Source organism: Pseudorca crassidens, chromosome 2 (genome assembly GCF_039906515.1).
Source record: "Pseudorca crassidens isolate mPseCra1 chromosome 2, mPseCra1.hap1, whole genome shotgun sequence".
Taxonomy (NCBI): domain Eukaryota; kingdom Metazoa; phylum Chordata; class Mammalia; order Artiodactyla; family Delphinidae; genus Pseudorca; species Pseudorca crassidens.
The window spans coordinates 32,465,221-32,478,374 of NC_090297.1; the positions used below are offsets into that span (position 1 = coordinate 32,465,221).

The window sequence follows — 13,154 nt, forward strand, 5'->3', positions numbered from 1 at the left end:
GTGCTGGTGAGGTGTCTGAAACCATTCAGTTTACTTATCCTTAGTATGTTACCTTAATTTTTATGCTTCTAGGAAATTGTTGGCTCCTTTCTCTGTGTTCTGAAATTTCACATGCCTTGGTGTGAGCCTTGTTTTTAAATTGAAGTATAGTTGATTTGCAATATTATATTAGTTTCTAATGGACAACATAGTGGGTCTGTTTTTACCCATTGTGCTGGGTATGCATTGGGCCCTTTTAATTTGGAAGTTGAGGTTCTTTGGTACTAGGAAACTTTCTGGAATTGTTTTGTTGATGATTTTCTCCTCTCCATTTTTTTATTCTCTCTTTTCAGAGTTCCTATTATTTGAATGTTGGCTTCCTTATATTGAACTTTCTTAGCTTTTCTCTCCTGCTTTTCCATTTCTTTATTTCTTCTATTTTCTGGGAGATTCCATCATCTCCCAACCCTTTTCTTTTTTAAATAAATTTATTTATTTATTTTTGGCTGCATTGGGTCTTCCTTGCTGTGCGTGGGCTTCTCATTGTGGTGGCTTCTCTTGCTGCGGAGCACGGGCTCTAGGCGCGTGGGCTCAGTAGTTGTGGCTCGCGGGCTCTAGAGTGTAGGCTCATTAGTTGTGGCGCAAAGGCTTAGTTGCTCCACAGCATGTGAAATCTTCCCAGACTAGGGCTCGAATCCGTGTCCCTTGCATTGGCAGGCAGATTCTTAACCACTGTGCCACCAGGGAAGTCCTTCCAATCATTCTATTAAGCTTTAATTTCCAAGATTTATTTTTCTCTGAATTTCCCATTTTTACACTATCCTCTGTTTTTCCACGAATATAATATCTTATCTCTGAATTTTCTCCTTCTATAATTTCTGTTTCTTCCATACTGCATTTTTTTCTGTATCTGGTCTTCCATCTTAACAGCTTACTTACCTTGTATACCTGATAATCCTTGTTCGTGTACTCCTTAGTAAAGGAATGGGACTGAAAACCTGATTGGAATCTCTGAGCCTGTAGATAAGGCTTATCAACTTTGAGCTTCACTGTAGCTTGGCTTGGATGTGCTTGTAGTTGAGGAATACCTGCTGTTAGTATCTTCAGGTCTTTCCTGGTAGAATGGTCAGTTCCCAGGGAGTACTCTTCTAGTCTTTTGCCTGGTGGGTAGTTATCTGGGAGCCAGGTATGGGGAGAGGACTAGTTTGGGAGAGGGAGTTCTCAGTGTTCAGTGTACCATACCATTAGGTAAGCAAATACATGGTCTGTTGCTAGTGTACCCAGGCCCTCAACTATGTCGAACTCCCAGTTGAAGTGTCCTATTCTTTTGCCCTATCCAGGGAGAATGAGCTTTCAGGCTTTTGCCAGAACGAGGAGGAGCACTTGCCTTTTGGTGTGGAGTTGGAGAAGGGATCTGGAGCTTTAACCATTTCTCACACAGCTCTCAATTCTTATTTCAGCCACCACCTCCTGTTCCCCAGTTCCAGAATTACCTGGTACTGTTAGTTCTCGAGCCCTTTAAAGACTGTCAGTGTTAATCAGTGTTCTCAGCCAGTGTAAATCAGGCTGGTTCTCTTTTCTCCACTGCTAGCTTATGATGTAACTTCCTTTGGCCTGCCTAGTCTATTATCATTTGTCTGTCTGCTTTCCTGCTTCCAAAATGTTGTTGCTCTTGCCACCTCACCTGTTTTCCCTATCCTTGTGGGTTTATATCTTAAAAAAAAAACAACTCTTGATTGTAGTTTTACTGGAGTTTTTAGAGGGAATAAAATTAGATGTGAATGTTCCCTCTGCCATCTTAGCTTGGAAGTCTCAGTTTTTTAAAGAGCATTTCCTGGTGTTTTTGGGGGTCATAAGTGACATGTCCTTATTAGCAGATAATTTGGAAAATAGGAAAGATATGAAATAAACATCACTGTAATTCTACCATATAGAAAAACTATTGTTGACATTTCGATATACTTTCAGTCTGTTTTCTATATTTGTGTATTTTTACATACACATTTGCATTTTTTCATAATTGGAATCATACTATATATTTTTAGTTTTGTTTCCTGCTTTCTTCACCTAATGAGCCATTTTCCCATGTCAGAACATAATCTTTGAAAACATCTAGTGGCTATTCATCTAGTGGATGTATAACATAAATGTTATTTGGCACTATCATGAGCAGTTTCCCATGTTGCAACATAATCTTTGAAAGCAAAATTTCTAATGGGTTTATAATATGGCTGTCACATGACTGTGTCATGATTTATTTAACTATTGTCCTATTGATAAATATTTATATATTTTTTAATCTAAAGTAGACTCATGAAGTCAGAATATGTCTGTCTTGTTCATGATTCTGTGTTCAAGCTTAACCCAGTGTTTAATGTGGAGTGGTTCAGGGAATGTTTTGTTAAGTGAATGAACAGTTCTGCACAAAAGTCCGATTGTTTTCTTAAGTTAGAATCTAAGAAGGTCTCTTTCTGGGTTAAAAGGTATAAACTTTTTGAAGTTTGTTGATAATTTATTTTCAATTTGTTCTTCGATTCAGAATAAGAAACAAGGATGTAAAAATGAGGAAGTGCTTGCTGTGCTAGGCCATGAACTGGGGCACTGGAAGTTGGGACACACAGTCAAAAATATCATTATTAGCCAGGTAAGTTTGGAGTGACAATTCTCTTTTTATGACAGGATAGTCAAATTATAAATATAGCAGGCATGAGAGTTCATATAGTAGAGAGGTTAATACAGACTCTGTAGCCAGGCTTCACATCACGGCTCCCTGACTTACTACCTGTGTGACCTCAGGCAAGTTCCTGAGCCTCTCTCTGCCTCCATTCCCTTATTGAGTGATGATATCTCATAGGACTGATGTAACAATTAAATGAGTTAATATACGTAAAGAATTTGGAGTAGTACCTGGAATATGGTAAGTACTATAGAAGTATTTATTGTTATCATCATCGTCATCGTCACCACCTCCTGAGTCACTCGGCTAAGGAGCTGTGAAGATCAAAAGGAGTGAGCCCAGATAACTTGGGTATTAAAATACTTTTTTTTTTTTTTTGCGGTACGCGGGCCTCTGACTGTTGCGGCCTCTCCCGTTGCGGAGCACAGGCTCCAGACGCGCAGGCTCAGCGGCCATGGCTCACGGGCCCAGCCGCTCCGCGGCACGTGGGATCTTCCCAGACCGGGGCACGAACCTGTGTCCCCTGCATCGGCAGGCGGACTCTCAACCACTGCGCCACCGGGGAAGCCCTAAAATACTTTTTAAAGAACATTTTTTCTCTTTTAAAAAAGTCATTATAGGGGCTTCCCTGGAGTGGAAAAAAGTCATTCTATACCCATAGGAAAAAAAATTGGAAAAGGTAGTAAATATAAAGCACATAATAATTTCTGTAATATTCCGCTGCTGGGTATTAATACCACTAAACCAGCAGAGTGACCACAGTTTTAAGGCTCTAAGTGAAGTAGCACTGTGTTTTGTTGACTGGTTCTGAGCATATATGGCCTCAACTGAGACTTAAATGGGTCTTTGTACCTTTCTAAAAGGCTAGCTGGTTCTGGGTGATGGATTGTATGGGAAGACTTGTGTACCCCTGTACGTACCTTCCTGTTGCCTTACATCTATAGGTATAAAAATGAATTCCTTGGCGGGAAGCTATGTTGTACGGATACATGGCAGTGAGTAAGACATTAAATAAGTCCAAATCCAAGTTTAATGTAAGTTATTCAGTTTAATAAGGAAAATCACTGCTGCTTTCATGAAGGAAGGGGTCCAATAGAATCAGCCTACCATGAGGGTGGTGGACTGGTCCCTGAGGTACCTCATCAGGGCCGGGATTGATTGCCTCTTCTGAAAAATTGTACACTCAGCAAGAGCCAGTGGGGGGATGTCTGTGTTGCTGATTAATGCATTGATTCCATCCCTATCACCATGGCCACTCTGTTCATGAGCCCTTGACCAAGTCCTAGAGTGGCTAAGGAAAGAAGCTGGCTAACATCTGCAGAGCAGATATCTTCTCCACCTGATCATTGAGAGGGCCTTCTCTACCGTGGAACGCTTTTGGTGAACATTCACGTTAGACCTAAGTATTATCATACTCTGGGCTAATTTTGAAAGTTTTACCACATACCCCTTTCCAGATCTTCTTGTTAGCCATCCACTAGTTTGTTCCAAGGTCCTAGTCATCCAGCTAAACCATTATTTGTCCACTAACATGAATTAGTGTATATATCCTCAGCTCAGGCCCTCTCTCCTTCTAGAATAAAAGTAAAACTATAAAACTACCTAAATAACTTTTTCTGTGATTACACTAACATCATTCTTAAAATCACATCATGATGTCTTGTTCTACTGATCCCACAGTGAAATCAGCTTAGAAATAACTTAGAAATTTTGTATCCTTCTTTCTAGATGAATTCTTTCCTGTGTTTTTTCTTGTTTGCTGTATTAATTGGTCGAAAGGAGCTTTTTGTTGCATTTGGTTTTTATGACAGCCAACCCACTCTAATTGGACTATTGATCATCTTCCAGTTTATTTTTTCACCTTACAATGAGGTAACGTATACTCTTTAAAATTATCTCACATATGCCCTTGTCTATTTCAAATCTAGAACCTTTAGAGTAGTGAAAAAACAGAACAAAACTATAGTTTTAACAAGCAGATGAAACAAAGTTTTAGTCGCTTGATTTACTAGCTAGTATAAGAAAGTAGCAGAAAAACCCAATCCCAAATAATAAGTGCTTGCATACTGTTAGGGGAAAAAAAAAAGTGGAGAATTAGACTTTAGTGGTGAAAACCTTGATATAACAGGTACCTAGAGACTTGGTAGATGGAGATTAACTATCGGAATGCTATGTCCTAAACCACATATTCACCAGTGCTTGGGTGAAAACCTTCTGTGTGTGAAGGGACAAAGCAAATATAATTGAGTGTAAGTATGACTGGATAAGGGAGGCTGTATGACAGTGTTCCTCTGATTGTATTCCCTGACCACCTGATTCATAGTAGCCTTAGCATCCCACCCCACACCCTCTGAATCAGAATTGGGTGTTTTATGATAAGTGTAGTTTAAGAACCACTCAGTAGGGGGACTCCGTATATGTGATAAGAATAGATTAATGAGACTGTATATGAATAAATCCAGTGATGGCAACATGTCCTGATACTAATTGATTAGACTTCCACATTAAGCCAAGAAATAGTATCGGGGATCTCGAGATGTCTCCATTCAGAAGAATTCTTTCTTGGGACAGGTTGTAGAGTTAAGGTTTTAACTTTCTCCGTAAAAGGTGGGGGTGGGCTGGGGTGTAAGGCATCAGCAAAGAAAAATGGAGAGGAATAGATCATGTTTGTATAGCGTTGTCCTCAGAATCTACATTCATTTTCAGAGAACTGAGATTTATTATCTTTAAACTCTAAATGTTTTAATTTTTTATTTTACCTTTTGCTGAGAGTATAAAATGCTGTATATAGACTGTTACTTCTTAAAGAGGTTATAGAACACCTTATAGTGGTAATTGTCATTTCTGTCTTCAGTCACAATTCAGGAATGCCTTAAGGACACTGAGTTATGTATATGAAATGCCCCAGACTGCTTTGCTCTTTAAGCAGTTATGCTGTTTGTTTGTTTATTTATTTGTTTAACTAATTTTCTTATCTCTTCGCTCACTGTCAGGCTGATAATCCTTGCTAATATCAGTGTAACTTTCTGTTATGGTCATTATCTGTTTATAATTTTCTTCTTCAACCAATCATAGACTGGGAAATCAGATAAACTCATTAAGTAAAAGTTACTAGATTTTGACTGAGTATAAGTGTCCTCTAAGGAAGGCACCAGTAACGTTAGTGGTTCTCCTTTGGGCATCTAATTTGGCCTCTCAGTTTTTGTCTTTGTCTCCTTATATTGAGTAGTTGCGTTCACTTCAAAAAATGTCTAAGTAAATGTGGGGTATTAGAGTAATTTGAAATGCGAGATATTAGCAACTGTTGTAAAAACTTTGGTGAGCCCAGGAGATTCATTTCAAAAAGACTAAGTATTTAAACAGAAAATCTTATGTTTAATGTCAGCATTTAAGAGGTCATTATAGGAAAGACATATTTTCCCAGAAAATGGGGAAATTGCCCCATCAAGAAGAGCTTGGAAACCTACAGCAGAGTAGGTAGGTATAGGTTATATCTGCTTATGTTTCTATTTATGTCTTACAGTGAGATTCAAGGAACAGTTAGCCTGGGACACTTGAAATCAGGAGATAGATACATAGATAGATACATAGATAGATAGATAGATAGATACTAGTTAATGAGTCTGTCCCAAAAAGTACATTCAAGATTTGGAAAGAAATTTCAGGTAGAATTCAGATATTAGCTTTGAACATATCTAAGAAGGTATCAGGAACTCCCAGACTTTATGTTGAAACTCTATATCTGCTAGTGGCAATAAGAGGTACAGAGGAGAGACTTTTTAAACTTTTTTTTTTATTGCTGACATATTTTAAAGTAAGAAATAGACATCATGTCATTCAACCTGTAATACTTCAATATGCAAATAAATTACTTTTCCCTCAAAATTTATATTTTCGGATGAAATTTGTCCTCTTCGTAGTTGTCACCTTCAGGGACTGAACATTTATTCTGATGAAGCTACCATAACTCAGAACACTTTAGAAAATTCTATTTTGAGATTGTCATTAGTGGCTATAATATATATATACGTGTGTGTGTGCGTGTACACACACATATATATATATTAGAATGTTCTCAGTTATCATTTAAAGGTGGATAAGTGAGCAAGAATTTTTTTAAAAAAGAAAAAGAAGAGTCTGAATATAAATCACCACATCTTACCTGTATCTGAGGAAGGTAGTGTCCATGGGCTTTGGAATCATCAAGAATTTCAGCACTGCCACCTTCTAGCAGTGTGACTACAAGCAAGTTATCTCATCTCTCTGAGATACACCTTCCTCATCCGTAAAACAGGAGTAAGAGTAATTACCTTGTAGGATTGTTGGAGAATATGTAAAGTGTCAATTCAGTGCCCAGCACATGGCAGGTTCTCAAATGTTAGTATTTCTTTAAGACTGACATTCCTTTGGACATATATCTGTTTCTGGTCTGTTGGCTTGCTGGGGAAAAGGCTCAATTTTTAATAATTCCCCCACCCTAGGTCCCCTAAATATGAGTGATCTTTCTTTTGGCCTGCTGTTTCTCTTATCCTGAGCCAAACTTCCTCTACAGTTTTGGCTCATGAAACCTTTAGTGACAACAAAGAGGGGAGCAGTGGTTAAAACACTTTTATTTACTTTTTCAGGTTCTTTCTTTTTGCCTAACAGTCCTAAGCCGCAGATTTGAATTTCAAGCTGATGCGTTTGCCAAGAAACTTGGGAAGGCTAAAGACTTATATTCTGCTTTAATCAAACTAAACAAAGATAACCTGGGTTTCCCTGTTTCTGACTGGTTGTTCTCTATGTGGCATTATTCTCATCCTCCGCTACTAGAGAGACTCCAGGCTTTGAAAAATTCAAAACAAGACTGAGTTGCCCAGGGTCTGCAACTGAAGACGTTTCTGATGATTTCTGTCCTGGCAGCATGTTCTGGCTCTTGATGTTTTTAAACTTTTTTTTTTTTAAGAAAAATTATTAAGTATGGAAAAGCCAAGATTTAAATACATTTAATATCTCATTTCAAAAATGATTTTAATAATCCATTTCTTAAAGAAAACACTGGATGAAATTTTGAGGCTTAATGTTTTTAAAGGCTTAGTTTTATCTTTAAAATCTAGTTTACCGTCAACTTGTAAAATCACTTGAGAAAATACAGAACTTGTTTTATTTACATGCTTATATGGAACCTGCATATAAGGCGTCTGGGGGCATATGTTTAAAAGGGAACACACCTCTGAATCCTCTCTGTAAGACAGAAACAGTGGTCCTGAATCACTGTGCTCATACCTAAGTTGAGACTTATTTTTACTTTCATGCTGTTATGATTTAAGCTGGCCAATCAATGTTTTAAATAAGGAAGAAAGCTAATAATTGGTAAGGCTGATGTTTTGTAAATGAAAGTAGTTAGAAATATGCTCTCTCCTGTTCTATCAAATTTCTCTGTTCCCTCTCTTGCTATACACTGTTCAGGAGTTTCTAATAATGCTTTGAAATTAGGAATTATGTACAGAATGTTTTAAATCACTGGGTTTTGTTTTTGTTTTTAAGAAAGTCTTTCTCTTTCTTTCCACCTGGTGGGTATGATCCCATTAGGGGTAAACGAGTATTTTTCTAAACATTCAGCTTTTTCTCATTCATACTCTTGTATTCAATAAATAGTGCATCCTTTTACTTAGCAAAAATTGCCATGTTGAACAGGCTTTGCTATTTTAAAAGTGGGAGAATGTGGAAAGAAGAAGAAATGACATTTTAAGAGATGTAAGATTGAAATACTGATGATTCTCTTATGATGTTACAGGGAAAAAATATAATTTTCTATCTCTTTCAAGGACAGAAGAGTTTTCGTTTTTATTTTTCTAAGTTTTGTCAGTAAGTCTTAAGTGCTATTTAATCAGGCCTGATTCCATTTTAGAAAATTATAGTTCTTGATATGCTGACAAGTTTTATTTTCAAAACAAATGTCATGAAAGATTTCCAGTTTTTGAAGCTGCATGTTTGACTGATTCAAATCTCTGTCCACTTTCTGAATGAGACCCAACTTTGTGCCTAGAGCTCCCACCCGCTGGTGATGTGTACCTTCTGGGCATTTATTCCAAAGTGGGATCAACTGTGCGTGCTTGGTATCTGGCCAGAAAGTCTTTTGCTCAGCTGATATTTGGGTGATGTCTTTACATGGAAATATAATAAAAATAAACATCTAGTTTAGTACCGTATTATTTATTTTCCTAAGGCTGAAGAGGAACAGTGCTATGATTTGATCCAGCATCTTTCATCTGTGAATTCATGCTGTGATAACTGCCTTTCCTTCCTTCCGTGCCTTTAAATACAAATTTCAGCTCTGCACAAGTGAAACATTAAAAATTGCCAGTGCATATTGATGTTCTTTGTCTTTAATTTGACAAAATTTGTCTGTCATTTGTTACCTAGTAGATATATGTTTATTACCCTAGAGGAACCAAGTGCTAGTACTGGGTTGGCCAAAAAGTGCCTTCGGTTTTTAAGTAAAAATAAAAGACACATTTTTCATTTTCACCAAGAACCTCTTATTGAAAAATGTATTCGCCCTTTTGTTCCACTACCTTCTGCCATTTTTCAGGCAACTTCATAATTCCATCTTCCCAAAACATTTTATCTTTTTGAGCAAAGAACTGTTCCAGGTGCCTTTTACAGTCTTCCAGGGAATTGAAATTTTTTCCATTAAGAGAATTCTGTAAAGACCAAAATAGATGGAAATCTGAAGGTGCAATGTCTGGTGAATATGGTGGATGAATCAGAACTTCCCATCCAAGCTATAACAGTTTTGCCTGGTCATCAAGGAAACACGCGGCCTTGTGTCATCCTGATGGAAGCTTACGCGTTTTCTGTTGACTAATTCTGTACACTTTTCTCATCGAGTGCTGCTTTCAGTTGGTCTAATTGGGAGCAGTACTTGTTGGAATTAATCGTTTGGTTTTCTGAAAGGAGCTCTTAATAGAGGACTCCTCTCCAATCCCACCATTTACACAACATCACCTTCTTTGGCTGAAGACCGGCCTTTGGTGTGGTTGGTGGTGGTTCATTTCACTTGCCCCACGATCTCTTCCATTCCACGTTCTCGTACAGTATCCACTTTTCATCGCCCGTCACAATTTGTTTTAAAAATGGAACTTTTCATTACATTTAAGTAGAGAATCACATGTGGAAATATGATCAAGAAGGTTTATTTCGCTTAACTTACATGAAGCCCAAACATCAAAGCGATGAACATATCCAAGCTGGTGCAGATGATTTTCAACGCTTGATTTGGATATTTTGAGTATGTCGGCTATCTCCTGCGTGGTATAACGTTGATTGTTCTCAATTAATGTCTCGATTTGATCGCTGTCAACTTCAACTGGTGTACACGACTGTGGAGGCTCGTCCACCGAGAAATCTCCAGCACGAAACCTCGCAAACCACTTTTGACACATTCAATCAGTCACGGCACCTTCTCCACACACTGCACAAATTTTTGTTTTTTGCATTTCGTTGCGTTTTTACCTATCTTGAAATAATAAAGCATAATATGCTGAAAATGTTGCTCTTTTCTTCCATCTTCAGTATTAAAATGGCTACATAAAAATTCACCAACTTTGATAAGTCTTTTTTTAAACGCACACTGATATGACAGCTGTCACGTACAGTCTAACAAAATTGTTTTGAATGAAGTTAAAGACAACTAAGTGCTACTAGAGCCATCTGATGGAAAAAACAGAATGAACCTTTTGGCCAACCCACTACGTGAAGAGTAGTGTGAAGGAGCGGCCTGAGTGCCCAGTGGCAGCAGGACCATCACTGCACCTCACTCGGAGTCCTCTTCAGTGCTCCACTCCAGAGTGCCACTTGCTGGTGTTTTCTCAGAAGTGTCATTCAGAACCATTCCTTCTCCATTCCCATAACCTCTCATTGCCTTAGGCCTGTTTGGTCTGCTCCAGCTGCCTCTTTAGTCTTCCTTTCATGTGGCAGCAGTAACTAGCTTTTTTTTGGGGGGGGGGGCATACCCCGTGCCATGCAGGATCTTAGTTCCCTGACCAGGGATCGAACCCGCGGCCCTTGCAGTGGAAGCGCAGAGTCTTAACCACTGGATCACCAGGGAAGTCCCAGTAACTAGCTTTTTAATATGTGATTGTTTTGACCTGGTCACCTACAGTTTATGGGAGGCGTAGGGATGGCCAGAGGATACTGGTAGGTTCCTGAGGTATTGACCAATCAGGGGAAGGAGTAAAGAGGCCAGCCAAGGAGGGAAAGAGGTGGCAGTCTGCACCCTAATATTTGGTGGGTGTGCAGGGGGCTGAGTGAAGTAGATCAAGACCTCAGATTAAATGGCATGACCTCAGCAGGGTTTATCTCTGAATCTAAGGCAGAGTCCTTGTGTGTACATACTGCCTTTATCTGACTTGGCTTTTTGCTGAAGTCTGAGAGCTGCTAGTAAGTCCTACCTCTGTTTAGGATAGGAGCTGGGATTAAATCAACGACTTTAGTATCAATGGTGGTTCCAGCTTGCCCTTGACCTGTATATTCTCACGCTCACCCCTAATCCTTTATGTGGTATTTCCCCTCCCTGAGGACTCGTTCTTCCACTTGGTCTTTGTCATCAATCTTTTGGATTCGTTTGTACATATATACTTTATGTAGCTTTGGCTGTTTTGAGTTTTCTATCGTCATTTGCAGAAAAGCTTTACCTTAGCAGAAAGCTTACCTCGAGGGCCTTCAGTTCTGTCATAGATGCTATACAAAGAAAAGTACAGAGAACTTCTTTCCAGAAACTCCTGATTCAAGATCATGATGATGTGAGCAAGTAACTCTTGTGTCAGGCTATGTACAGTTTGGTGGAAAAGCAGGAATAATGCATAGTGGGATGGTATGGCCCTATTCAGACAATATGGATAGGGAAACCTCTGGCTCTTCTCTTATTATCCAGGATAGTTTCCAGGGAGGAGGGTTTGCCAAACAATATGACCAGAGACAGATAGGAAGATACCTCCATGTGTTCTAAAAATCTGTGAAACCAGGACTGTTCTTACCCAGCGAGCAGGATGAAGCTGGCATCTCAGTTAACAGATAACCTGTGCCTTCAGGTCAGAGCTCCCCTCTGGCTCTCTGCCTGATGATTGACAAACAGGGAAGCATAATTTAGGGTTAAGATCCAGGGCAGGGCTCTAGAATGCAGCACACCACTTACTATGAAGACCTCGGGTAAGGAACTTGACTGAGCCTTTATTTCTCCATCTGTCATTTAGTCAGCAAATACTGTGCCCACGCGCTGTACCAAGCTCTGCTCCAGGTGCTAGGGAACACGTTAGTAAGTAAACGATAGAAAATCCCCGCCTCGTGGAGTTTACATTCTAGTGTGGGAAATAGACGGTCAGAATACACAAAACAGGTATCAAATGGTGACACATGTCTTAGAGAAAAAGGAGGACCTGAGGTGTTTGTGGGTTGGGGGGAGGAGGGGAGTTGATAAAAGGTGTCACTGAAGGTAATGTTCGAACAAAGACCTGGAGAAAGTGAGTGGGTGATCTCTGCAGGTGCTTGGGGAAAGAGCATTCCAGGAAGAGCGAACAGCAAGTGTAAAGGCCTTGATGTGGGAGCAGGCCTGCTGTTTGAGGAACACCAGAAGGCCAGAGAGGCTGGGGTGGGATGTTCTAGGAAGAAATGGTGGGAGATAAAGTCTGACAGGTAGGGATGCAGCAGATTTACAGGGTCTTGTAGGCCACTGGAGGGACTCAGGCTTTTATTAGACTACAGTGGAAGTCATTGGAGGGTTTTGGGCCAGGGAGTGACATGGTCTAAGTTTTAACAGGATCACTGGCTGCTATGTTGAGGAGCAAGGGTACAAGCAGGGGACTAGTTGGGAGTCTCTTGCAATACTTCCACAAGGGACTTCCCTGGTGACACAGTAGATAGGATTCTGCACTCCCAAGGGCAGGAGGCCCAGGTTTGATCCCTGGTCAGGGAACTAGATCCCACATGCATCCCACAACATTCTGCTTGAGACAACAGCGCTCACAGAACGAATGAATATTTGCTAAACAAATGAGTGAAAAGGTGGAGATTGGAGATGAATTAGCAAGAACAGGTGAAGGCAGAAGGAGTTAAAGGTGATGCAAGTTTCGGGCCTGGGTACCGGGTAGATGGTAGAACTAGTTACTGAGATAGGAGACCCTGAAGGAACAGGTTAGGGGCAGGGAGTGACCAGTTTGGGATGAGTTGAGTTTGAGGTGCTTATCAGAGAGGGTGTGCAAAGGGGCAAAGGACACATTTCTTCTCATCCACTTGACTTTAGTTGGTTGTAACCTCATGAACAGCAGGACAGAGGCCCATTAACCAGGACAACTGGCTATGGGTCCTGTCACCAATGGAAGCCTTCCTTTACAGGTAAGATACAAGCCCACCATTTATCCTGGGGAAATTTCTGCCCCTAGCAGGATCTTTTGGATTAGCCTGTCTACTGCTGCTCCACTGCTCTTGCCAGTGCTTACCCGGCCAAGGGTTTGTCAGC

At 39.9% G+C, this 13,154-nt stretch overlaps 1 protein-coding gene across 2 annotated transcripts in view; it reads left to right on the top strand.

Annotated features, from left to right (window-relative positions):
- ZMPSTE24 (zinc metallopeptidase STE24) overlaps positions 1-10,239 on the top strand; it is a 48,960-nt gene extending 38,721 nt beyond the window's left edge. The window contains exons 8-10 of one of the 2 annotated variants that reach the window (XM_067725637.1): positions 2,519-2,623; positions 4,385-4,528; positions 7,282-10,239. In XM_067725637.1, coding sequence (XP_067581738.1) covers positions 2,519-2,623; positions 4,385-4,528; positions 7,282-7,506 — 474 coding nt within the window. In that variant the 3' untranslated portion in view covers positions 7,507-10,239. The remainder of the gene's footprint in view (positions 1-2,518; positions 2,624-4,384; positions 4,529-7,281) is intronic. The other variant, XM_067725638.1, reaches the window with a different exon arrangement.
- Positions 10,240-13,154: the final 2,915 nt, after the last annotated feature.